The sequence below is a fragment of the Hyaena hyaena genome, unplaced genomic scaffold (assembly GCF_003009895.1).
Source record: "Hyaena hyaena isolate Hyena2069 unplaced genomic scaffold, ASM300989v1 scaffold_288, whole genome shotgun sequence".
Lineage (NCBI taxonomy): Eukaryota > Metazoa > Chordata > Mammalia > Carnivora > Hyaenidae > Hyaena > Hyaena hyaena.
In genome coordinates, this window is record NW_024080922.1 from 450817 (window position 1) to 478743 (window position 27927).

Below are 27927 nucleotides of genomic sequence, written 5' to 3' on the forward strand. Positions count from 1 at the left end.
ATAATATTTTGCTTTAATTGGTTGGAAAGAACTGAATTTCTAGTATACTGCAAACATTGACATTTTAGTTTATTTTTAAATATTTATCTATTTTTGAGAGAGAAAGGGCACATGAGTGAGGGAAGGGCAGAGTGAGATAGAGGCAGAGGATCCAAAGGGGGATCTGTGCTGACAGCAGAGAGCCCAACGTGGGGCTCGAACTCACAAACCATGAGATCATGACCTGAGCCGAAGTCGAGTGCTAACTGGAGCTTAGGAAATAAGGAGCCTAGGAGTCACGCATGAGCTTCTGGGAGCTTGGAGGAAGGTGAGGACCCAGAGACTGAAGAAAAGGAAGGCATGGCAGGTGAGGGGTCAAGGCCAAAGGGGGACCCCTTTCTGTGGAATGCATGCATGCCATTGTCCTCAGTGTAGGGCCCCAGTCAAAATTCTTAAGACCCTAGGAAAATACCCTAACTCACATCCTGTTATATTCTTGGCCATGAGTTACTTAAGAGTTTCCTTATCATGGGACTTGAGGATGTTTCAGTTTTTTTGCTGTCCTCAACACTGCCATGGTGAATGCCCTTCCCCTGCAACCCCCAGCCCCCCATGTAAGGCTGTATATTTCTTACACTACATTTGCATCTGTATTTACAGACTAGACCTAATAGGCCAGACCGCCAGTCTGTTCTTCCACAGAACAAGTTCTAAGATCTCAAGTCAGTTCCTAGTGACAAATATCACCAAATACAAAGAAGATGCTGTTTTTATCTGTTGAAAGCCTATCAGTAACTGATTTCTTTGACATTAAACAAGCCTTTCAGAAATAGAGTTGCACATGATGTTGCCCAGAGTAGATGGGGGCAGGGGCCCACACCCAGTTTTTAAGCCATGGAACAGCAACTATGCTTGTTAACAGTATTACCCAAAGTACCACACAGAAAGGGGCCAGGTGAACCCCAAAGAACCAGCTAAGAGGGGGCCAAAAGAAGTGGCCTGACCATTACCCCAACCCTACCTCCAGCCTATATAAGAGAAAGAGATTTCTTTGAAGGAAGTGGTGGACGAAGTTTCCCTTCCTCTGCCTTTAGGAGGAAGGGGTCCCTTTCTGCCCCACCTATGCCAGGTGAGGGGGCCTCAGGATCGCCACCTGTGGGGGCACTTGGCAGAAGGGAGAGACCAGCTTCCCGCTCTTTGTGAGTAAGGCCCAAACCCTCTGCCACCGGGAGGCCCGAACCTGTGTGTATGAAGAAACCACAAGCTCCAGGGCCATCCCTGTCCCTAATGGTGGGCCAGAGGGGCAAGTCTCCCATGGCCATGTGGGCGGGAGCCATCTTGAAAGCACCCTGCTCAGGTAGGAGGGGTGTGATACATCACAGGGAGAGAAGAGGCTGGGGTTGCCTGTTGGGGGCAGATGGAAACAGTCATCTGGGAGTGCTCTGTCCACATCAGGCCATTATACGGTGCTGAGTTCTCATTTGGGGAAGGAGAGGGGAATGACATCCAGTATCTCTTTGGGCCTCAAAATTTCAATCAGGCCTGAGCTGGAGGTGAGGAAGACAAGCTGGAACTGGGTGAGAGATTCGAGTACGGGATGGCGTTCATTTAAATGCAATACCAACCAGGTGTTTACTGAGCGCTTACTATATGCTAGGAGACCGGCACTATTCTACCCATTTCATAAAGGAGGAAGCGGATTTCCAGAATCAGAATGTCTACACGGTTCAAATCTTGGCTCTATAATGGGTGTTACATGTAAGTAATGAATTGTTGGGTTCTACTCCTGAAACCAAAATTAAGCTGTATGTTAACTAACTTGAATTTAAATAAATACATTTTAGAAAAATGCAAAAAAAAAAAATCTTGGATCTACTACTCAGTAGCTATGTGACCTTAAACAAATCATTCAGCTTCTCTGTGTTGTAGCGTGCATCTGTAAAATAGACGTAGCAATAGTACCTCCCATTTGGAAGATTAAACGAGTTCATACAGGTGAGTGCCTGGAAGAACACTTGGGCTTAAAAATGTTAATTGTAATTATTATTCTTTTGATTACAACCTATTAAATTCTTGGAAAGGATGCATTATGTGAAAGAAGGAAATCGTGACATTGTACAGGTGATTACAATGATACAATATAGTTACACCCACGCAAAAGAAAAAAAAAGAGGAAATAATACTTTCCTCATCTTCCTTTCATAAGGACGTAACTTCTACAAGGAGGTTCCTGGGGAAAGCTCTCGCATTCTGCTCGGAACAGGATGCAAACAATCAGGCTGTGTGTTTTCTGCACAGATTAGCGGCCAGTGCACACAATACCCCAAATGCTAGAGGATATGTATTCACCCACCCATTCCACTTATTAAGTGCCTACGGAGTATTAGAGTCCAAATAAACGCTGTAATATAATCAACACCAAATCACTGAATACTGTTTTGAATATTGAATTGTGCCCCCCCCCCCAAAACCCCACTCCAAATTCCTATGTCAGAGTCCTAACCTCCGAATGTGACTATATTTGGAAATAAGGTCTTCACGGGGGTGATCAAGTTGAAGAGAGGTCATTAGGGAGGGCCCTAATCCAACAGAACTGGTGTTCTTATAAAAAGGGGAAATTTGGAGACAGACTCCCACATAAGTCTGGAGCATGTGGGAGCAGCCTGCATGCATGGAACATGAAGAGCTAATGCCATGGGCATGTCTGGACCCCTCACCCCCTGGATGAGGATGCATGGTCTATCCCAGACTTTCTCACTCTGCAGCACAGAGAAGTTCCCAGGACATTAAGAAATATCAGCAATGGGAGCCTACCCCAAAGCATTCCAGTGAGAATCTCTGGGGAACGGGATGCAAGCATGGGTAGATTATAAATGTTCTCCCGGCGATTCCTAATGTGCAGTCAGGGTCCAGAACTGTTGGGCTAAGCAGGCACTAACGTTAATAAGAAAATTTACATTTGTTTTCTTTGGGCCACTAATAGGTGCTTTCCATGTTTTTTTTTTTTTTTTAATTTCTTCTAATGTTTATTCATTTTTGAGAAAGACAGAGACAGAGCACAAAGGGAGAAGGGCAGAGAGAGAGGGAGACACAGAATCAGAAGCAGGCTCCAGGCTCCGAGCTGTCAGCACAGAGCTCTGACGTGAGGCCCGAACCCGTGAACTGTGAGATCATGACCTGATACTTAACCGACTGAGCCACCCAGGTGGCTCATCATGTTTTTAAAATCTGTCCTTAAGGATCCTCATTACTGCCTTCAGTGCGAGATCCTATAGTAGCCACTTGACCTACGCAAGACCCTTGCCCCTCCTCTGTGCAAAGTCATGTGCCAGACTCACGGATTATCTAAAAATAGCCAAGAAGGTAGGGTAGGGGGAGAATATGGCAGATGAAGGGCGGTAGGTACATTTGTGACTAATCTCACAACACCTTCCACTGCTGATTTATGTGACCATAAACTAAAATTATTCATGTATCCATGCTGCTGTAGACTAGGGGAATTTAACCAGCAGCCAGACGCTATCCCTCCTATCCAGTGGTTTTGTTTGTGGGGGAGGAAGTGGGATGCATCAGAATCACCTATGGGGCTCATAGGGGCATCTGGATGGCTCAGTTGGTTAAGCTTCCGGTTCTTGATTTCAGCTCAGGTCATGGTCTCAAGATTCCCGAGTTCCAGCCCCAAGTTGGGCTCCACACTGACAGTGCAGAGCCTGCTTGGGATTCTCTCTCTCTCTCTCTCTCTCAAAATTAAACAAACATTTAAAGAATTAAAAAATTAAAAAAAAAAAACAAGAATCACCTAGGGGGCTTTTAGAATCTACTCTTGGGTTTAGGAAGGTTTTGCTCTCCCTCTTCCCGTTCTGGAAGCTCAGAGCTCCTACAACTGCCCCACACTCCCTCCTCTCTACCCCACCCGCCCCGCTTCTGAAACATGGCTAGCAGGGTGGTCTCACTATTGCCTCTCCACCCAGGTCCCCCCAGAAAACAGCGCGAACCCCGTGCAGGAGAGAGTCCTAGAAAACTCTGAGGGATCAGTCTCAAGGCGCATGTGCCTGATTAAACCCCTGAAGTCAATGCCTCCAGCTGTGTTTGTCCCTTGCGTGTCATGCCAGCTTAGCTCCTCTGTGGGTTTCTGGAGGGAGGAACTTGGCCCTGTGGGTCCCGTGCAAGCCACACTCCCACACTGCCACACCAGGGCCTGTTCAGGCGGAAGGGGTGAGGCTGCTGGTACCTGAGCCAGCAAAGCTCTTGATTTCTGGGGACTCTCCACATCTTCTGCCCTGACTGCTTGTTTTTAGAACATGTTCCAAAAATACATCATTTGCTCCGGTACCCTGAACATAGCAAGCTTGTATCCGCTTCCCTATTACAAATGGCAGCTCCCACCATCGTGGGGCTCAATGACCCCCTCCCCTGCTTCATTTCTCTCTGAAGCACTATTGCCAGTAGACACAGACTTAATTGTACTATTTGTTCCTGGTCAGTCTGACTTATTAATTACACACCCATAAAGCATTTACAATGTGCTCGATGACATTTTTAAGAGCTTAAAAAAGATCAACTCGTGTCTTTACGAAGAGGGGACATTTGTACAGAGACAGGCATGCATAGAGGAAAGATGATGTGAAGTCACAGGGAGAAGACAGCCATCGACAAGCAAGGACAGAGGCTAGGAAGGGTCTGCCCCCAGCACCCTCAGAAGGACAGGCCCTGCCCACCTTGATCTCAGACTTTTGGGCTCCAGAGCTGTGACACCACACGTTTCTGAACCCACCCCATCTGCAGCGCTTTGCAACAGCAGCCCTGGATACCCACATAGATGTTCAGAATGCTACCCTCCCCTCTTCATTCCTGTTTCCACATCCTGTACCTAAGCCCTTGGGACCGTACCCCCGGGGCAGGGGGGGGTGCAAAAGAACCTCAGTGTTTCCTCCTAGCCATTCCTGGACTGGCCACCGCCAGGATGACTTCTCTGAAACTCTGTTCTCATGCCATCACTCTACAGGGAGACTCTTTCAGGAACTTCCCTTGTCTGGGAGACCAAGACCGTGTTCCCACTGCTGGCGGTCAGGACTCGGCCCAGACAGCACTTCCCAAAGTGGAGCTGAGAGGAAATGCTGGATGCGGGGGTTACCAGGCATGCCGAGGTGGGCGGGGGGGGGGGGGGGTAAGGCTTTATCTGTTCAGACAAGTCTGCTTCCCTGTCGAATGAACTCAATCAGCCATCGCCTCTCTTTTCCCTTACAGTCGCCTCTCTCTTTTCCCTTACAGATATGTGCTGAGATTCTCCAAGAATCCAAGGGAGAGTTTCCCAGCTTACCTGTCTATGGAGCCTCCGTTCTGGGAGCATCTGTAACCATTCCTTCTCAGCTTTCCAGGCTAGAGATTTCAAATGCTAACTCTAAGTGTAGCTCTAAGCATTCACCATTGTATCCCTAGCACCTAAGAGAGTGGTGATATCAAATACTTGATGGACAGATGGATGGGTGGGTGGGTGGGGGCAGGCAGGAGGATGGGAGGATGGGAGGATGGATGGATGGATGGATGGATAGACGGACGGATAGATGGATGGGTGGGCGGATGGACAGATAGGTGGATGGATGGATGGATGGATGGATGGATGGATGGATGGATGGATGGATGGATGGATGGACAGACGAATAGATGGATGGATGGGTGGGTGGATGAATGGATAGATGGATGGGTGGGTGGATGGACGGATAGGTGGATAGGTGGATGGATGGATGGATGGGTGGATGGATGGGTGGGTGGATGGGTGGGCGGGCGGACAGGCAGATGGATCGACGGGCGGATGGATGGGTAGGTGGACGGATGGGTGGACAGATGGGTGGACAGATGAATGGATGGGTGAGCAGGCAGATGGATGGATGGATGAATAGATGGATGGGTGGGTGGATGGACGGATAGATGGATGGGTGGGTAGATGGACGGACGGGTGGGTGGATGGACGGATGGGTGGGTGGGTGGGTGGGTGGATAGACGGTTGGATGGTTGGATGGACAGACGGACGGATAGATGGATGGGTGGGTGGACGGATGGGTGGACAGATGAATGGATGTGGCATCATCTCTCCTCTTGCAATCTTATTTATCAAACACCACCATGCTATTGTCTTGTTCACAATGGCCTATGGCCTCCCTGCTGTATGGACAGAACAAACCCTTTAACCCCCTAATCTCCTTGCTAGACTTCCTCCCTTCCTGCTCCATTCAAGTGTTGCCATTCAAGACCCAGCTCAAATCTGACATCAGCTATCTCAGCTGCTAGAGTCTTTACATATAAAAAAATGTTTGTGGGGCACCCGGCTCAGTAAGTAGAGCTTTGGACTCTTGATTTCAGCTCAGGTCATGATCTCAGGGTCGTGGGATCAAGCCCCGCAATGGGTTCTGTGCTGAGCAAGGAGCCTGCTTGGGATTCTCTTTCTCCCTCTGCCCCTCTCCCATGCTCAAGCGTGTGAGCTCTCTCTCCCTCTGTCTCAAAATGAATAAACATTTTTAAATAAAGTTTCTCTCTCTTCCCCTCTACCTCCCTCCCCTGCTTGCGCTCTCTCTCTAAAACAACAAAAAAACCTGAAAAAGAATGTTTGTATCCTTACCTATCCCGCTTCTTTTTATCCTGTCTCTGAAAGAGTTGAGGTTCTCACTTTTAAAACGCTAACCTGTGCCTCAGAGAACCCTACTTATGCAACACGTGTGTGCACATACCTTATATTCCCTGCCACAGGACACGTTCCTTGAGGGAAATCAAGGTGTGTTCCCCACAGAACATTAAGCATATAACCAATAAGTATTTGCTAAGAACGTTAATCCTCTCTACCTTCCACAGGGACAGCAAAGCCCACTAATTATTGCACTTCTCCTCCTGTTTTTAATCTCTCTGCTCCTTGGTAACACCCTATCCTTTAAAATCCGAGGTTTCCCATCTTGAAAAAAAAGAAGTTTCCCCCCTGTATTTTCTAGCACCTTCCAACAAGAATTTAGTGTTTTTTCTTTGCCACCTGAAGGAATTCTACAGGACTGCACGGGCTTTCTGGTCACCCAGTCCCTCTTTCAGCCTGGCAGTTAGGTTTTTGTCTCTATGACCGGTTTCTGCGTCTCCGCTTTTTTCTCCCACTGGCCTCTAAAGTGAGCTGTTCCGCAAGCTTCCAGCCTCGGCTCCTCTCCTGCTTTTCTTTTTTTTTTTTTTTTTAATTTCTAGGAGAGAGAGAGACAGCGTGAGCAGGGGAGGGTCAGAGAGAGAGGGAGTCACAGACTGAAACAGGCTCCAGGCTCTGAGCTAGCTGTCAGCACAGAGCCCGACGCGGGGCTCGAACCCACGAACCGTGAGATCATGACCTAAGCGAAAGTCGGACGCTTAACCGACTAAGCCACCCAGGCGCCCCCTCTCTCTGCTTTTCTACAAGGACTCTCTCCTTGGCAGTCTGGTCCACTCCTGAGGCTTCAACTGTAACATCCTAAATCAGCACCTAGTGCTGTGTTCTCTAGTACCTGCCGGGCATCGCCACAAATCTCACACCCCGCAAACTCTACAAACCTTTATCTCCTTTTTCTACAACCCACAAACAGAACTTAATCCCAGCAACACGTGAATCGTATCTTCTATCCGAATTCTCTATTTACATTCTTGGTAGAAACATTTTCCAGTCACAGGCTTAAAATTTACCCTCATCTTCTCTCCAGTCCCCCTGGGGAGGGACTGGTCATATGGGCCACTTACAACCCCCAGTAATTTCTATTGACCTATGTCTGGCATTCAAGGCTCTGGGGCCCTGGCTCCAACATATACCTCAGTCTTATCACCTAGGATCTCCTAATACTTCAGCTCCAGACAAAGTGTTTGTCAGTAGCTCTCAGAGCACTGACATATGCCACTCTTCCTGGCGGGGGAGCCCCTTGCGCTGCCTCACACGCATCCTAGAATCTACTTCTGTGTCAGAAATGATCACACCATGGACCTATTCAAACTGATGGCAAGGCCATGTAGCAAACTGGATAAAACGTTTATGAGACAGGGGCGCCTGGGTGGCTCAGTCAGTTGAGTGTCCAACTTCAGCTCAGGTCATGATCTCACAGTTCGTGGGTTGAGCCCTGCATTGGGCAGATGGTGTGGAGCCTGCTTGGCTCTCTCTTTCTCTCTCTTTCTCTCCCCCTCATTCTCTCTCTCTCAAAATAAATAAACTTTAAAAATGTTGGTGAGATTACATAAGAAAAGCGAGCTCACTGACAGTTTTGTAATTACTCATATTAAAAAAAGTATCAGGGAAATACATCCAAATGGCAAAAAAAAAAAAAAATGGTTATATTAAGAGCAATGGAATTGTGAAAGAGTTTTTTCATTTTTCTACATTCTAAATTTTACTTACTGTGGTTTTTAAAGTATGTTTTTACTTTAGAATAGCTTTAGACTTACAGAGAACTGGAGAAGATGGTAGAGAGAGGTCCTGTACACCCTACACTCAATTTCCTTCATTATTAACATCTCGTGTTAGCATGATCCTTTCATCACAACTAACTAAACCAGTCCCTTCATGTGGTTTCTAAAACTTAAAAACAAAGAAAGAAAAAAGAAAAAGAAAACCCTTTAGTTTGGTAAAACCAAATAATATAAATAGAGGAGGCGCTTTTGCTAGAGGTCAGTTTTTTAAAATGACAAAAATGAACACACCAAGTGTTGAATATTCTAAAGAGCAAATTATTAGCTTGCTTTTAAAGTCTGAGCTCTAGAGGGGCGTCTAGGTGGCTCAGCCGGTTAAGTGTCCAACTTCAGCTCAGGTCATGATCTCGTAGTCTGTGAGTTCGAGCCCTGCATCAGGCACTGTGCTGACAGCTCAGAGCCTGGAACCTGCTTCAGATTCTGTCTTTCTCTCTCTCTGCCCCTCCCCCACTTGTGTGTGTGCACGCGCGCACGTGCACGCGCGCGCTCTCTCTCTCTCTCTCTCTCTCTCTCGCAAAAAGTGAATAAACATTAAAAAAAATTTAAAGTCTGAGCTCTAGAAACTAGAGTGTGGGGGTTTTTGTTTGTTTCTGTTTTTTTTTTTTTTTTTTTTTGGTTTTTTTTTTTTTTTTTTTTTTTTTTTTTTTTTTTTTTTTTAATGTTTCTGCCCTAGTGAGTTTTCTTTGTTCTACCTGCCAAGTTGGTTTCAAAGAATTCTTCTGGATACCTAGCAGTTAGAACAAATCCTATAGATTACACAAATAAATAACTAACTGAAGTAGTGAGGTAGAGTCCTACTTTTCACAGGAATAGGAGACATTCTCTTTTAAAACAGAACTGGGGGAAAAAACCTCAAATAGGTTTCTTCCCTTTGTATTTGCTGAAAAATCTATTTTTCATCTTTTAGGATTGTCTTTACTTCATACAACCAGACCTAGGACACTAAAATTTAATTTAAAAAAACTAGTGAACAGCGTCCTAAGGTATACTCTGCACCTAATCTTAACTGGTTTTGGAAAATCCCTAAAAGCAAGCTAAACAAACACCATTCTTGTATCTTCGTGGGAGTCTGTATCATGTTACAAAACATGTGAGGGGCAAAACTTTGCCAAATAAATTGAAGAGCGCAAGAAAAGAAAATTTCATACTTTGGGTTCACTAAAGTGGTTTAAATGTAGTCAGTGCCAAAGTCAATCCTTAGACTGTAATTCCGAGGAAAATGCTGAGGATTAACAAACAAGAATATGAGGGGTGCCTGCATGGCTCAGTCGGTAAAGCACCCGATTTCAGCTCAGGTCATGGTCTCACGGTTTGGGAGTTCGAGTCCCGTGTCAGGCTCTGTGCTGACAGCTCAGAACCTGGAACCTGCTTCGGATTCTGTTTCCCTCTCTCTCAGCCCCCCCCTTCAAAAATAAATAAACATTAAAAAATTACAAAAAATAAGCACGATATTCACAGTCGGTGACTGAAGAGCCCCAAGCCAGAGTTAAAAGCGGGGTCACTGACCACTTTCAAGAGAGCTGTATATGATTAAAATAGACTGTTTTATCAACTACCGTACAACTCTGCATTACTACAAAGGTGATTTGACCATCCAGGAGTGTCACTATTAATAACATATGACAGACTGACGTTTGACAAACAAGCCTAAACACAACTTCCAATTTGTCTTGCTAAGAATTAACTTGGTGTTACTGAACAGGCAGGACGGAACCAGCCAGCCATCGTGAGGCAAGACGGGCTTTTTGAGACATTTGACACTCTAAATATAGTTCAGCAGATGTGCAGCATTGTGCAATTTGGCTAATAAGCTCTGAGCGAGTGGAAAGAAATGGACTGGACAGTACCAGAAGTGACTGAAACACACGGTGACCCAAGGAAGCTTCTGGAAGGATGTACCTCAGAAGGCGAACGGTGGAATGACAGGCAATTCTCAATTGTAGGGGTACATTTCTGTCCTATCTGAAGTTTAAAAGAACATTCTTTTACAATCAGAAAGCAACACATGGATTTGCTTTTTGGAAAAAGACAATAAAAATGATGTGATCAAGTTTGACTTCTGGTATCTGAAAAAAGTACAAGTTTTATAAAAAAAAAAAAAATTACAAAAACGGCATGGAACTATCCAGTTTGGTTGTGGCTTAACAAACGCTGATGGTCTGTGTTTAGCATACAGATAAATATTCCTTTCAAAGAACGGATTAAAGGTACCAGAGATACTGAAAGTCACAAGAGATGACATTCAATGGGGAAGCTTCAAGATAATTTCCAGGCTTATTTTATTACCTCAAAATCCTCTTCTTTCAAAGCTCTGGAAGAGAATCTCTAAGACTTTCCAGTTGGATTAGCATGTACCTAAGGGTGAAAATATAACCGAAATGATTTTTACCTGATGTTGTGCGTCGGAATTTGTTGGGCTGTTCAGAGTAACTGGATCACATTCCTCAGCTGGAGGGGGGAAAAGACACAAAGCTTGATAAGGAAAGGGCACGCTCTGCGGAGGGAGGCCTGTGATTGGGACTCGGTGCTATGTGTCGCTTTGACATCTGGTCAGCATGGTCCCTACTTACCCCTGAGGACTGAGCTTCAGTTCCCCGCCAGCCCACTGAATCACTCAGACGAGCCGGTCACATCCTCCCCAGGGGACCAGGGATGCTCCCTCCTCTTGCTACCGCCACCCTCACCGCCTACAGGGCCCGGGGCTTGCTCTGTGCCCGAGGGCAGCCCCGTGGGATGTGAGCCTGCTTGTGTTCCCCTCCCCCAGGCTGTGAGGACAAGTGACTCCTGTCGATCTCATCTGTCCCGTGCCAGGCATGTGTGGCCATCCCCATAACCTCTGGGCAGGATCCCTCCCTCACCAATAGGGCGAACAGGAGGGCCTCCGAACAGCTGGCCTCGTGAACAGCATGGTCCAACCACTATGGGAGACACTTCATCAGATGTAACTAACTTCCCCGGCGCAGAGACGCTGCCTGGGACAGAACTGCCGATCGCTGGCTGACTTGCACTTGGCCTGCGCAGCGTCGTGTGTTGGCTTCGTTCGGTGTTTGTCCTCTCCTCCCACCTAAAATGTCCTCGTCCCCAAGGTGAAAACTGATATTGACTATACCCCCATGTGATGTGCTGTCAGGTTCAACTGATGGCTGGTGGGTGTGCTCTAAGGATTCCACCTATGAGCCAGGGTGCCTGGGCTCCGCGCAGCTGCTCACGGGACACTAAAGGGCCCATCCTGCAGTCACGGGCCTGACGGTCCCATAACAATATGCCCTTATTGGAGGTGGACCCAACCCCACGCAGACTGACTGGTGTTCCCTGGGGGAAGAGGCGGCTCCCCGCAAGGTAGGCCTCCGAGCCTCTCCTTGTAAACACCTAGAAAGTCTGCACCCTGAATGATCAGAGACAAAAAGCGAACGCCGAGCCTTTATACGGTACAAGTAGAAACACCCCCAGGGAACCTGTACAGAAATCACAAAAAAACAAAGAAAAGGCAGGGCTGCGGCAAAGCTCGGTTTCAGTCCATCGCCCGCTGGGCTGCGCAGCCACCTCTGCCTGGCTGCAACGAGCACCCTGATGGTCCGAGTTAGAGGGGAACCCCGCGGCACCCCTGTGGCTCGGGATGGGGTTAGCTCGAGCCTGACGCAAGCCCGGGGTCCTGAAACCAGAGGAAAGAAACCGCTGCCCAGGGAGGGCCCCAACCCCAGTGGTACTGATTTGAGGCTCTGTGGAGGAGGAGATGCAGAAATGTGAGCGGAGTGGAGGATTCCCCCACCTACCTGCACCCAGAGTTTATCCAGTGATGCAAAAAGGAAAGGGGACGGGAAATGAAAGAAAGACAGAAAGAATCCTGGACGCCAGGGAGGAGGAGAAGAAAGGAAAAAAGGACTACAAGCAGAGCTCCATAGTTTGACCCGATGGGAAACCCAACATTTACTAAAATAACTTACACAGCTAACAGGTAAGAGAGTGCGGAGACCTCGGTGGCTGACAAGGTCAGTTCTGAATGAGCTTTACTGTCTGCTGAAATGCACCCGCAAACCCTCAAGGACTTCATCAGTCCTGGGGCTCCAACGACAGTTACGCTTGGAGATGCCAGTAAAATGTAAACACAGGGTCCCCACATGATCCTAGGAGAGTTCCTGAATGTGAAATAGGACAAATAGCCACAACTTCCCCTTACCAAAAGAACTACAGTTTCGCCTCATTTTCCCACAGTCATAGCACCCACTGCCTTAGATTACCCTCATGGGCATGGTGGTTCCAACCCGACAAATTCATATTAAATTAAATCTTTACAGTTAGAAATTGATTTGAACAAAATGAGACCCTGTGGACCTCTCAGTTCAAATACCTAACATGGCCCAACAGAAATTAAACAGGACCTTCAAAGATCAAAACTTACGGTATAAAACCTGATGAGTGAAGGGAGGATTGCCTGCTACTTCTCCATTTAATAGCTGAATCTGGCCTGTTCTTAAACCCGAAAGACAATGAACGGTGCCCCACAGTACCTTACTGTGATCTTAATACAGGGTTCCTGTCCTTCAAGGTCCCAGACCCAGTACCCAGTATTGTTTGAAATTACTGACTCCATCCCACCAGCCACTAATAAATATCTGGCGATTACCAATTTGGCTAATATGTTCTGTTCAGTGTCTATTTTAGCAACCTCTCAGGTGCCACGCACCTTCATCTCCAAAGGCACCCATACATGGTGACCAGGCTACATATGGGGTACCTAACAACCTTGCCCTAGCACACAGTCTTTGCAGACAAGCTCTTTTTTAAAAAATTTTTAATGTTTTATTTATTTCTGAGAGAGACAGCGTGAGCAGGGGAGGGTCAGAGAGAGAGGGAGATACAGAATCTGAAACAGGCTCCAGGCTCTGAGCTGGCAGTCAGCACAGAGCCCGACGCGGGGCTCGAACCGACGAACCGCGAGATCATGACCTGAGCGAAAGTTGGACGCTTAACCGACTAAGCCACTCAGGCGCCCCTTTGCAGGCAAGCTCTTAACTGCACCCAACCTTCTTCAGGATCATGGGTATGCCACTACATGGATGACATCCTCCTCCAAGGATATCCATTTGATATATTCATCCAAGCCATACAAATCTCCACAAAAGAGCTCACAGAAAGGGATCAGGACGTTGGCCTCCACACAGTGCACGGCCCTACCACCGTGGTTAAATTCCTGAGAATCTTTTGGTAAACTAAGGGCAACTCCATCTCTGACATGGTCAATAAAGAGTTATGAAAATAGGGGCGCCCGGGTGGCTCGGTCGGTTGAGCGTTCGACTCTGTCTCAGGTCATGATCTCACGATTCGTGAGTTCAAGCCCCATGTCGGGCTCTGTTTTCACAGCTCAGAGCCTAGAGCCTGCTTCGGATTCTGTATCTCCCTCTCTCTCTGCTCCTCCCCAACTCATGCTCTGTCTCTCTCTCTCAAAAATAAATAAATGTTAAAAAATTAAAATAAAAAAGAGCTACAAAAGTAAAAAACAAAAACAAAACTTTAAGGGATGCCTGGGTGGCTCAGTCAGCTGAGCGTCTGACTCTTGATTTCGGCTCAAGTCATGGTCCCAGGGTTATGGGACCTTCGTCATGCTCTGTGCTGAGCATGGAAGCCTGTTTAGGAAACCCTCATATCCCCTCTCTCTCTTCCTCTCTGCCCCTTCCCTACTCATTCTCTCTCTCTGAAATAAAATAAAAAATAAAAAATAAAGAGTTATGGACCCTGTCAGTGACTAATACAAGTTAATACAAGTCCAACATCTAGTTTGCGGGGAGTTCTGGTGGCAATGTATTCCTCATTTACATATTTTACTAATTCCCACTGATGCAGTTACTTGTAAACTGCTCCACCATAAATTTGGCCCTGTCTAACAAAAGCCTACAACACACATTCCCAGAGACCCCTTCACAGTTTAAATGACCTCCTCATATACCCCCTGAAGTCTCTGGACCACCCATGACAGCCATATGCTGTCTACGTGCTTCTGAAGCATGAAACTGCCCTGCTAGACCCTTCTCTCTATACAGCAGCAGGGCAGCGACCGCCGGCTGCATGCCGGGCTCTTCTGGAAGTGTAGAGGCTCTCACTGACCCTGCATCTGTAAGCCTCCATACCCTGCTGCCCATTATGCCTTGGGTCACAGAAGCAGCTCTGTACAAGTTTGACATGGCTACTGAGACCTCACTGCTACTGAGTGGAGCCAAAGGTGGGCCTCCTGGCATATTCCACCCATAGGAGGGCGTGGCCTCCACTATCCTCAGGCTATCTGCAGATGCCACGGTGCTGGAGGAAGTCACCCTTCTCACATTCCCGAGTTACCTGGGGAGTCCCTTCAGATCAACCGAGCGAACAGCAGTGGGAATTTGTAGATTTTACAGGTGTTATCACCACCATCATACGTGCTGGCGCTCATGGATAGTTATGCTTTCCAGCCCTTAGTCCACACGTTCCTGATAAAAGACTGCCAGACTCCAGCTGGTTATCTTAGTGCTGGATGGCCTGACAAATGGCCCAACAAAATGGCCCCGTCCACACTTTTTTTTTTTAATACAAACTCTTAGACCACTGCCTAAGACCTGCACATTCTGGGACAGAACTCTGGGAATCTCTTGCCTCACAGATGAAGAGAATATAAATCAAGGTAAAGATGTCTCTACACATAGTAAGGCCACACTATCAGGCCTCACTAGAATATTCTCTATCCCCTTTGGAGTTCCAGACATTACTGCTGGTGACCAAGACATTCATTTCACTTCTTAGGACACAATGCCTGGCTCTAAAAGAAGCCACTCGATGGAATTTCCATCTACTGTCTAGGCAACAGGTTAAATCAAAAGGGATGATGAGCGCCTCACAGAATTCCTGCTTTAGTTACAGAGTGCAAATAGAGCTCTTGCCAATTGCCACAGGCATTGGTTATCTTAAAAAAAAGTTTTTTTAAGTATTTATTTCTGAGAGAGAGCGTGAGTGGGGGAGGGGCAGAGAGAGAGAGGGAGACACAGAATCGGAAGCTGAGGTGTCAGCATAGAGCCTGATTCAGGGCTTGAACCCATGAACCTTGAGATCATGACCTGAGCCAAGGTCAGACACTTAATCTACTGAGCCACCCAGTAGGTTGGCTGGCATTGGTAACCTGAATTTAGGTAACCTGGCATTGGTTACCTAAATTCCTGCCCCCATTATACCAGTGCCATACCGCATGGCCCACCCTCTCCTGGTCGAGTGTCTGGTGTGTTTTTTAGGGAGGCCCTTCTCTATCCTCTAAGTCCCAATCATCACTAAGATTTAAATCTATGTCAAGGTTATCACAGAGTCAACTGTGGTGTAAGATCTAAGACTAAGACTCAATATCTGTCTTGACATCTGGTAAAAATCAGGAGGTGCGAGCCTTCCGCACAGCTGCTCTGTGGACCAGGTCCCCTAGCTGAACACCAGGCACGGTCCCTACTTACCCCTGAGGACTGCGTTTCAGTTCCCCACCTGCCCACACAATTACTCAGATGAACTGGTCACATCCTCCCTGGGGAACCAGGGACCCTCCCTCCTCTTGTTACCACCACCCTTACCGCCTACAGCCCCTGGTGGCTTGTTCTGTTCCCAAGGGCAGCCCTGTGGGATGTGACCCTGCGTGGCTTGCAGTGTCCCCCTCCCCCAAACTGTGAGTGTGACTCCTGTCAATCTCATCTGTCCAGCGTCAGGCATGTGTGGCCATCCCCATAACCCCTGGGCAGGATCCCTCCCTCCCCAGGGGTGAATAAGAGGCACTGCAGACACATTCCCCTCTGCTTAACATCACAACAAATTCCTCCGTGCTCATTCGTCTGTCTGACATTTTACCAAGCCTTTCGGATTAGCACAGGGTGGGATTATAGTTGTCTTAATAGCTCACCCTCCTAAAAGCCAAAGCCATGTCAGTTCTATTGTCTAAGTGGGGATTGCCTGCAAAAGTCAAAGGGACCTGACGTGCACGTGAAATGTTTTAACACGTTTCAAAAAATGGACTTTGGGAAGGAACCTCCATGCTTAGGGCTATCTGACACAGGTGTTAACTTCACGGCTCCCGATTACGGTGAAGATGGCACAGGTATGTTAAAAACTGACGGGTCCATCGCGTTTTAATCTTTAACTACAGAATTTGTTCCTGCACGCTAACCTTGAAAGTTGACAGAAATACAGAACGTTATGAAAGAAAGGTCTATGTTGATTTTTAGAGGTATAAAGTTTTAAATAAAGAATCAATTATCAGGGTCCAACAGCTAAGACCGAATGAGAGATTGATTGAGTCATCTCTTTACATCCATTAACATTCATTCACCTATTAAGCGCTGGGCTGCTGGATTTGTTCAAACCAGGAGCTACTGCATTCATTGCCTCCTATACAATTCCTGCGAGAGTAAAGGGCAATCTTTCCCCTTATTAGTATTATCTGAGAAATGTATTTACTTATCTATAGATTTTTGAAAATAAATGTTTATTCTTTTTTGAGAGAGACAGTGTGAGTGGGGGAAGGGAGACAGAAGGAGACACAGAATCTCAAGCAGGCTCCAGGCTCTGTACTGACCGCAGAGATCCCTACGTGGGGCTCGAACTCAAGGAACCACGAGACCATGACCTGAGCCGAAGTTGGACGCTCAACTGACTCAGCCACCCAGGCGTCCCTATCTGAGAAATTTAAACTAAAAGCATGTTTTTTGTTTGTTTTTTTACTAAGCTTCTACATGTTATCTTTCAAAGGGAGAGCAGCAGAGATCTTGCCTCGGCCTGAGTTTCTCAGGATAGCCCCCAGCATTCTGACATCTGAATGAAGTACCTCTGGGGCTTGTTAACAATGCAGATTCCTGGGCTCCACACCAGACTTCCTTAACCAGAATCTCAGGGACCCCAGAGAGTCTGACATCTCACAGGCACCCCACGGCATTCTGATGCACGCTCTGGCAGAAAGTCATGGACACATGATTTCAGTCACACTGATCCTCAGAGTGGCTAGCGTCACAACTGCCAACTCAGCATTTTTGTAGAAACATGGCTGCTCTCCCCGTAGGATGGCAACTTGAACTTAAGTAGTTACTTGTGTGAAGTGGTGCACCCCAAACATTCCCATGGTCCTTATCGCTCTCACTCCTCTCTGCCCTCCACAACAGAAAAAAAGAAATTTGCAGGGTGGTCACCTTTGTATTCAAATCACAATCTGGGGGAGGGGGATTGACCTGGGAATGTATTGTAACTGGAGGTTCCCAACAGAGTTCCAGTCAAGGTTGAGAGGGAGGGAATGAATTTATGGATTAAGCAGGACCAAGACACAGCAAATCATGCAGGTAGGAGGGGTGTTTAGTTTCCTATCAGAACAAGGAAGCCTATCAGCAAAATGCTGTCAATCTAACGAGGTGAGAGATCGTATAAAATAGAGCGAATTGGCTTGCTAGTTTTAGGGCAAACTATTTTTTTATGTTTATTTATTTTGAGAGAGAACATGCATGGGAGAGAGGGCAGAGAGAGAGGGAGAGAGAGAATCCCAAGCAGGCTCTGCACTGCAAGCGCAGAACCAGACTCAGGGCTTGAGCTCACAAACCGTGAGATCATGACCTGAGCTGAAATCAAAAGTTGGACACTTGATCGACTGAGCCACACAGGTGCCCCTAGGGCAAACATTTTTATTTCTGATTTATTTTAGTGAGTTCTTTCACATTTGTTTATTTTTTCCTAACGTTTTCAAGTGGAACCACTACTTCTACATTTAGTTAAATTGTCCTAAAAGGTCCCCAAATATCATCTATGCTTGAGTTCAAATTCCTCAAATTCAGGAACAACAGAATTAGTTTGCTTTACTTCTCATTAGCTTAAAATTCACCATAAAATATTTTGAATAAGAGAAAAGAGCAGTAATACTAGAGAAAAAGATGATAAAAGCTTCATTGATTTATGATGTATTTATGTCCAATTTCCCCTCACTGGGAATAGTGACCCAAAAAAATCAGAATTCTCTTCCCACATTTTTTTCTCAAAATGTGAAGAGTTACACTCCCTTCAGAACACTTAATCCAGTAGTTTCTACAAGATATAAGGAACTCTGTGATATAAAATAAGCCTCATTCACATCAAAAACCATACAATCTCATCCTTTTTAATGGCTGTGTAATATTCTATCACACACATATACACACACATACACACACCCTCCTTATCCATCTGTCAATGGATATTTGGGTTGCTTCCATATCTTAACAGTTGTAAATATACTGTAATAAACATAAGAGTGCATAGATATTTTCGGATTTGTGTTTTCATTGTCTCTGGATAAATACCCAGCTGTGGAATTATTGGATCATATGGTATCTCTATTTTTAATTTTTTGAGGATCCCTCCCCACTCTTCTGCACTATGATATATACCTAAAACTAATGCATCAACTATTCTGAAATGAAAAATTATAAATAAGACTTAATAAAATAAGTCTCACTCTTATATTAGTCTTGAGTTTAGTGCCTGCAGACTCTCCCAGTAAAGCTCTCATAAAAGATGCCTGACAGATGAACCCTGATAGAATGAACCCTCTGAAATCTCTAAAATCAGGGGAGGAGGAAGTTGCACATTTGTTTCTGATATGAACACAAGTTAAACAACATGTTTCATCTCAAAAACATGGTGATCACTGAAATCGCACTAGATTTCCACAGTTGATTAATGGTAAAACTACATTATTCAGAACCACTCTGGTCTGGACCGTGTTAAGAAACAGTTTTATCGTGAAGGCAGTAGGAATATTCTAGAAGTATAATAAAGGTTTTGTGAAACATACTGAATCTGCCTAAGAAAATAAATTTTGAAGACTTTTTAACCATATGGAAATTGTTCAGGCTAATTATAGATAAATCCTCTGTTAAATAAAGCAGGACCCCCTCAAATTCACTTAAACACTGTAAGTCTGACTCTGGACTTCATTAGATTGCATTTACTTTGAAATCTATAAAGTCGTCTCTGATTCATATGGGTTTTCTTTCCCTAAAAACATTTACAGTGAGAAAAGTACCACACATGTTTAATGATTATATTGGCCTCATTGGTATGTTTAAAAAAAATACTAGCAGGGGCACCTGGGGGGCTCAATCAATTAAGTGTCTGACTTTGGTTCAGGTCATGATCTTATGGTTTGTGAGTCTGAGCCTCACGTCAGGCTCTGCGCTGACAGCTCAGAGCCTGGATCCTGCTTCGGATTCTGTGTCTCCATCTCTTTCTGCCCCTCCTCTGCTTGTGCTCTCTCTCTCTCAAAAATAAATATTAAACATTTTTTTAAATACTAGCAGTTATTAAATCATAAATATTATTGAATACAAACATTGGAATAACTTTTGTAACTTCTGGACATTAAGTATAAGATGATGTGTTTCTTTGGAGATGAGAAATTATGTGCTTAATAATATTGTTCTCCAGGTGCTTGGGTGGCTCAGTCAATTGAGTGTCTAACTCGTCCAACTCTTGATTTTGGCTCAGGTCATCATCCCAGGTCGTGGGATTGAGCCCTGCATTGGGCTCTGTGCTAAGAGTCTGCTTACGGTTCTCTCTCTCCCTCTGCCCCTCTCCCCCACTCACACTTGCATGCTCGCTTTGATATTAAAATAATAATAATAGATAATATCATCGTCCGTGAATAAGGATAGAAGAAAGATCTAGTCACATTTCTTACAAAGGTGGTTTTCACAGTCATGTTCCTTGTAAATTCATTACCATTTGGATTAGGGTTTTGTAAACCTCAAATTCTAGGAGAAACCCAATAGTACAGTTACTGTACTAGGAGGCTGCTAAGCAACCAGTCTTTTTTTTTCCCCCCAAAACAGGAAGTCATGTTTAAGGGTGTTAAAAACCATCTTTAGATCGAACCATGACACTGCAGTCTCAGAGTCACTGCAGCTCTGTGGCTGTCTCAAACGGTGCCACTTTTGCCACGGCGCTAGGAAAGCATCCTCGACCCTGAGTTTTCCTACTTTTTTTGTTGCCAGATTTTCCTCCACCATCTGATGCTCACCTGTGCTCATTTCACTGAATTTTTTAAAAAATATTTATTTATTTTTGAGAGAGACATAGAGCATGAGCAGGGGAGGGGCAGAGAGAGAGCGAGCCAGAGCCTCTGAAGCAGGCTCCAGGTTCCGAGTTGTTAGCACAGAGCTTGATGTGGGGCTCGAACCCACGAATGGGAAGATCATGACCTGAGCCCAAATGGGACGCTTAACTGAAGGAGCCACCCAGGTGCCCCCATATCACTGAATTCTCACGAGCACCATGCGAGGGATGATAACACTGTCCTCCTACACTACAGGCAGGTAACTGGGACCGGGAGATATAGAATCACCTGCTTCGGGCACTCAGAGTCCAGCAGGTGGTGGTCTGGCTTCAGTTCTGTTCTCTTGGTCTATGTGCCCCCCTGGTGGACACACCAAATCCTTGAAACATCTTAGGCAGGCTCTATTTATTTTTTGGAAAGAGAGAGAGGGAGAGCAAGCACAGGGTAGAGAGACAGGGGAGAGGGAGAGAATTCCCAAGCACTGCAGAGGCTGATGCAGGGCTCGATTCCACAACCCTGGGATCATGGCCTGAGCTGAATCAAGAGTCGATGGTCAACCAACTGAGCCATGAGGCGCCCCAGGCAGTCTCTTAAAGTGAGGTCTGCATCCCAACCCCTCAGGTGTGCGATTACACACAGGTGCCTGAGCCTGACCCTAGACCTAGCACATCGTGATTTCAGAGCAGCCGGGCCCAGAATCCGCATTATGAGTGAGCCCCCCCCACACTCCCAGATGATTCTTCTGTGCCCCTGAAGTCTAAGAAACCCCTTCAAGGCTGCTTCCCATGTGTCCCTGGCTTCCTGGCTTACACCTTTCACCTTCTTGCTGAATTAAATTGTCAAATCACAGTCTGGAGGATTCAGGACACTTAGAAGTCCTTCACCCACAGGGGAAAGGAGGACGTGAGCTAGCCAGAAGGCTCCCCTACTATAGCCAGGATTTGGACTCAATCCTGGCCTTTGGTCTCTTTTCCCTACATCGCTGCCTAGGACATGCACAGGGGGAAAAAGGAATGAAACTCTAACAGTGTAATCTCTGGGTGCAAGGAGAAGAGTCTGCTGAATAAGGAATGGAGGGGAGAGGAGCGTTGGCAACACCCTAGACTCAATCCCAGGTGGGCCCCGGCAGGGAGCTCCCTCCCAACTCTCCAGTCCGGTGACCCTATGATCACCCCGTCACAAAGACTGCCAGGAAAACCCATGTTCATGGGTGCTGGGAAGCCCTACCTCTCCAGGAAGCCGGGGGCCCCTGCCATCTCTGAAGCTGGTCAGATCTGATAGCCCTCCACCCCCCTCACTCCGGGTGGTCAGCAGAGCACGAGGAAATGCTCCAGTCGGGCGAGCAGCAGCTCGGTCTCCATGACAGATACAGCTTTGCAGACCACCCCACAGGAGAAATCAGAAAAATGGCTGGTCTGTACTGAGCCTAAAACAGTAGCTTGTGAATTACAATAGATAGGTTTCTGGGTGGGTTTCTGTTTGTTTGTTTTCTGCTTTGGGGCCTGACAAGCATCCTTTGCCCCTCAGTCTAATAAGAGAACCCTCCTTCCTGTGGTTTGGGTAGAACTAACTCTGCGCTCTCCCCTACCCAACCTCAAGGCTCAGACCTGACCAATGCCTCCTTCATCCTCCTGATGGCAACAGCGGACTCACAGATGGCCATGTGACCCAAACTTCCCATATGACAGTCATCCCCAGAATTATGTGGGTGTTGGAGGAAAGCCCCCCCCACCTTGCTCCACCATCATGAGGGGTGTTGTGTAAAGCCACGGGCATTGGTGACCACCTTTTCCATCATGAATGGAAAGTCTACCCAAAACTGGAGCCAACACAGATGAAGACAGAGCCATGAAAGAGACAGAGAGGCTGAGCCTGCAAGCATCGTTTAAGTGCTTGGACTCATCAGTGTCCAAAGACCCTAATGGTCCCTCCTCCCTTTTTTAAAATTAACAGTAGATTTCTGTCACTTGCAACCTGGAGTCCTGGCTATCTTCATTTTATGCATGTGAAAAACACCACAGGAATTTAATGTCTAATTTCTAATGAAATAACTCATAGACTTGAATACGAAAATCCACGCCTGAGATCAACAAATCATCAGCTAAATTATCGGTATGTTTCTGTTCTACACTTTTACATAATGAGAAATTACTTTGACTGGTGCTTTGTTCAAGATATTGAAATAATCACAAGTTCAAGTAGTTATATTATAACTGTACATACCTTTAGGGAGTCCCGTATCTTGAATGGGGTATTTGTCTGACTGTGGAAATCAACAAAAGAGGAGAGTTATTTTTAAACGCCGTAGTCAATTGTAAGATCAAAGTGAAAAGAAAGCTTTGTTTGGGGGAAGTCATGATTTTAGTTTAAAACCTTGCAAGTTTCTAACTGTGGGTTTATCAACGGGCCTGACCCATTGCTTGTTTTTATTCTTAGTTCATAAAAAATGAAATCCAGGTTGACAAGAGATTAATGTTGGAACATGAGACAGAATAAGGCTTCTCAATTTCCTCAGCTCTGACCACCAAACCACACTTCCTGTCTCTTCTGCAGAGTTATTTCCCCTATTTCCTGTAGTTTAAAATTGAGGAACAATTTTATGTTTTCATGAATTATGGGGATAGACCCGTATCCTGTCGTCATTTCTGTGATATTCGTTTGGGCCAATAAGCCTGTGTGCCGGGTGGGACTCACTATTGGAGAGCCTTGTCCTGGGCTGACTGGGACAGCATTCAAAAGCCAACCATCCCTACTGACCTACACAAAGATTCACAAAGATCTACTCATTATGAATGACCACACACATTTTCCTCAATGCCCTGGATGAGGGCAAATCCATTGGAAGGAATTCAAAGTAGCAAAGGCTTTTGCAATCACCTATGTCTTTGTTTGTACCTCCACGCAGGTATCTAACGTTCTGGATACTCTGACTTCCGATTAAAGACTGTAGTCATTCTCTGATGACTTATGTAAGAGGAGTGAGAATGTGCCCAGTCTCCCTATCTTGTCCCCTAACCCCTATTTTAGCTCCCACCCTCCATCTGGGCCTACGGGTGCACACCCTCCAGGCTTAAAAAAAAAAAGAAAGTTACACCTTTCAATTTGCTGCTAGGTCTCACACATGTCCTCCTGTGACAGAGAAGAAACAAATGTGGAACCAAAGATTTTGTTTTAAATCTCTTTCCTTACAGCTTCTTTGGAGCTGAACAGTGAAGTTGCAGAACTTCTAGAAGCCTCGAACTCCTCTTCCACAGAAGAAATCAATCAATTATGGAGAACGTAAAAAGTCAAGTTTTCCCTCAGACTAAATTGTTCTTGACACTCTGTTCTCCAGAGCATGGGACACACCCCTGTCCTAGAACACTTATCAGGCTGTTGTTAAAGTATATAGTTGTTTGTCTCCTGGAGCAAACTCAGAGTTTTTCGAGAGAAGGAACTATGATCTTTGCAACCCCTTATTTTGACTCAGTGTTAACTGAACATCTACCAAAAGTCTGCATGAACGAACAGGCCAGAGCAAACGCAGGTTTCCTGGAAAGACAGACACTTGAGCTGGAGAATGCTCAAGAGCTCAGGTGACCAAGAGAAAGAAACACAGTAATTAAAGATGGTGGACACAGAGGAGCAAGTCCAGGTGGTCTGGAGAGTGACAGGTGTAGAAGACCCGTCAGGCCTGAAGCAGAGATGCACGCTGGAGGGGGACAGGGCTGGATATGACATGATGGAGCCATTTGACATGGAAGACCCGGGAAGCGAGGTGGGAATGATTTAATGGGTGCCATTCTAGGTGTGTGGGAAGCTTGGCCCCTCCAACTGTGCATGGTAAGATGTTCAGCACAGTCTTGTAGAAACTCAGACAAGCTAAATGATTTCAGCCCAGTGCAATCAAAAGTAGGAGTTGGGCTGTGGAGAAGGGGACCCCAGGGTGAGGCAAAGAAAGTGTCACAGGTCAGGGAGGCTTGAACTGAGAAGAGGAGGAAATATAGGAGTTCATTAGGTGAGGAAGCAGGGAGATTTTCCTCGCTGGATGGAGCAGCGAGGAAAATCCTATCCTAGGAAGGTGAGAAGGCATGGATGGGGTGTTTTGGGAGCAGAAAATAGCTACACACGCCTGGCTCGCTATGGAGGGATGCTGAGATGAGGTCATGGGGACTGCATGTGGCACTTTGAAGAGTACAGGCTTAATCCCAGGAGCAGCTGCCATGTGATGGCTTGATGTGCAGCTCCCCCCACAAAACCTGTCAAAGTCCTAATGCCCAGCACCTCTGAATGTGACCTCATTCGGAAATGGGGTCACTACAGATGAAGGACTAGTTAAGATGAGATCACACTGCGGCGGGGGGGGAGCAGGTCCTCAGTCTGAGATGACCTGTGTCCTTATAAGAGATGAAACTCAGAGACACAGAGCCACAGGGGGAATTCAGCCACGTGCCAACCCTGGTGGGGGGGGGGACGCAGGGGTGCAGCTCCGAGCCAAGGGCCACTGCGGGTTGCCGACAACCTCACAGATTGGCAGAGAGGAGAAAGGGTTCTTCCTCCACGGGTTTCGGGGGGAAATGGCCCTGCCAATACTTGGGTTTGGCTTCTCACCTCCAGAAGCTTGGGGCATTTAGGTCACCCACTACGTGGTCCCCTGGTGCAGCCACCCCCACAAACCGACCCAGGGAAGGCTTGGAAAAATCACTCTGGCCCAGCATGAAGAAGTGATCAGAGGTAGCTGTGACCCAAAACAAGAGGGGAGAACTTGATGTCGGGAAGAGAGTGGGAATCCCAGAGGAGCACAGGCCAGGGACTGGGGAGGGGACAGGAAGGACCAACTGAGTAACACCCAGTAGAGGAGAGGCCGAGGGTTCTCGTAAGGGACCACAGCACCAGGGATAACAGCAAAGATCCACAGGGCCTCTCCGCGTCCCGTCCTTATGGGACACAGGGCGGGGGATTTTTTCATATTGATTTCCACCGTGTGTCCAGCTCTGTCCCCTGTACTCACTTAGAAAACTGTGCAATGCTGATGAAAGACATGAGAACAAACATCTCAGGACTTTGAGACACTGTGGTGTCACGTGAATCACCAAAGACTTAAAGACATTACATTGAATTATACTGTTTAATTATATTGTTTATGCATTTATATCATTGTGACTAAATTAGTTCATCAGAATTGTTCATGACTTGTATTTCCCTGATGAGGAGGGATGCAGAGCATCATTTCAGTGTGGAGTTTCCTCAAAAAATTAACACTAGAACTCCCCTATGACCCAGCAATAGCACTGCTAGGAATTTACCCAAGGGATACAGGAGTGCTGATGCATAGGGGCACATGCACCCCAATGTTCATAGCAGCACTCTCAACAACAGCCAAAACACGGAAAGAGCCTAAGTGTCCATCAATGGACGAATGGATCAAGAAGATGTGGTTTATCTATACCATGGAATACTACATGGCAATGAGAAACAATGAAATCTGGCCATGTGTAGCAACATGGATGGACCTTGAGGGTGTTATGCTGAGTGAAATAAGTCAGGCAGAGAAGGACAAATACCATATGTTTGCATGTACAGGAGGATTAGGAGGAACTTGACGGAGGACCGTGGGGGAGAAGAAGGGGAGAAATAGTGGGGGAAAGGGAGGGAGGCAAACCATGAGAGACTCTTGAATGCTGAGAACAAACTGAGGGCAGATGGAGGTGGGGGGGAGGGGAAGGGGGGTGATGGGCATGGAGGAGGGCACTTGTGGGGATCAGCACTGGGTGCTATATGGAAACCAACTTGACAATAAACTCTTTAAAAAAAAATTGTTCATGACTGGGCAGTTCCTCTCCTCCAAATGCTGAAAGAAAGAAAAGAAAGAAAGAAAAAAAGAAAGGGGGGAGGGCAGGCAGGAGGGAGGGATGGAAGGAAGGAAAAAAGAAGAAGGAAGGAAGAGAGGCACCTGGGTGGCTCAGTCGGTTGAGTGTCCAACTTCGGCTCAGGTCATGATCTCACTATCTGTGGGTTCGAGCCCCGTGTCAGGCTCTGTGCTGACAGCTAACTCAGAGCCCGGAGCCTGTTTCGAATTGTGTCTCCCTCTCTCTCTGACCCTCCCCTGCTCACACTGTCTCTCTCTGACTCTCAAAAATAAATAAAAAACATTAAAAAAAAATTAAAAAAAACAAAGAAGAAGGAAGAAAAAAAAGAGGAAGGGAGGAAGAAAGGAAGGAAGAAGGAAGAAAGGAAGGAAGGAAGAAAGAAGGAAGGAAAGAAGAAAGGAAGAAAGAAAACATGTCACATACTATATACATAAATAACACATGAAATGTTGCCAAAGGCACTGACTGGATCATAAAACAAGAGGCGGTACCACATAGGAGAGCAGGGCTCCAGTCTGGGTGATTTTATACAAATCAGTTAACTTTCATTGCCTCATCTGTAGCATGGGGAGGGGGGCGGGGGGAGGGGAAGAGCTGTCCTACTATCTCACAGCTTATCTGAAGGATGAAGAATGATGTATGAAAATCCTTGGTAAACCTTAAACAGTAGACATAGTACCGAGTGGTTATGGGAAGGCAGGGCAGGGACCTGAAGCCAGCCGCTGGGTTTGAATGGGTTTGAATTCGCCCCGGCCGCTTCCAAGTTGGGCTACTTAACCTCACCCTCTGTGCTTCAGTAAAACAGGCAGTGCTTACCTGATAGGGCGTTTGCAGGGATTAAATGCAGTAACACATGCAAATCAAATAGTGTATGCTTATCTGGTGAGTAGGGAGCCCCCAGTTACTGGAAGGCAGACCTGTTGCTTCCTTCAATCTCACATGAGATATTTTGAATTCGGAAGAGGAAGTTAAAAGGAGGCAGACAAGTATACAAAGACTTGACGTAATCTAAGCAGATCACTTCTGGCATGCGCCAAACAAGAGCAGAGCCTAATACCATTTTTAGTCTTGGAGAAACCCAAAGTTTATTACATCACAGAGAACACGGTGATAAAGAAATTTATCTTGGGGAAACCTTACTCTGGGGTTTCTGATCTTCATGAAAATACTGAGCCATGAAAATGCAACAAAGGGGAAAAAATAACAAGAGTTATCGCTATTAATGTAAACTGTGTCACTTACCACGTTAAAGGATAAAGTGCTAGGGTCCGTGTCTTCCACTGGCTCCTTTGTCATATGATCTGTGGGGGGCGACAAAAAAGGAGAGCATTTAATTTAAGAGCACAAAGGTGTCCTTTGAGAACTGTCTTCACAGCGATGCAAACCACACTAATCAGGTTGGAGAAACACTTAACTTTCAATCACTGCTGAAAACAAAATCAGGAGGAATGGGATCAGACTGCACCAAGAAACAGATAAAGACAAATAAACTTTTTTTTTTTAAAAAAAACACCAGATTTTGGGACAGTTTGCTTGTAGACCCCTACACACACTCAGAGTTATAAATAGCCATGAGCT

At 46.2% G+C, this 27927-nt stretch overlaps 1 protein-coding gene across 1 annotated transcript in view; it reads right to left on the reverse strand.

The window, feature by feature from the left end:
* EDARADD (EDAR associated death domain) overlaps positions 1-27927 on the reverse strand; it is a 65335-nt gene that overhangs the window by 28367 nt on the left and 9041 nt on the right. Inside the window, exons 2-4 of the mRNA XM_039247181.1 lie at positions 27592-27650; positions 22724-22763; positions 10823-10881 (exon numbers count right to left, since the gene is read on the reverse strand). Coding sequence (XP_039103112.1) covers positions 10823-10881; positions 22724-22763; positions 27592-27650 — 158 coding nt within the window. The remainder of the gene's footprint in view (positions 1-10822; positions 10882-22723; positions 22764-27591; positions 27651-27927) is intronic.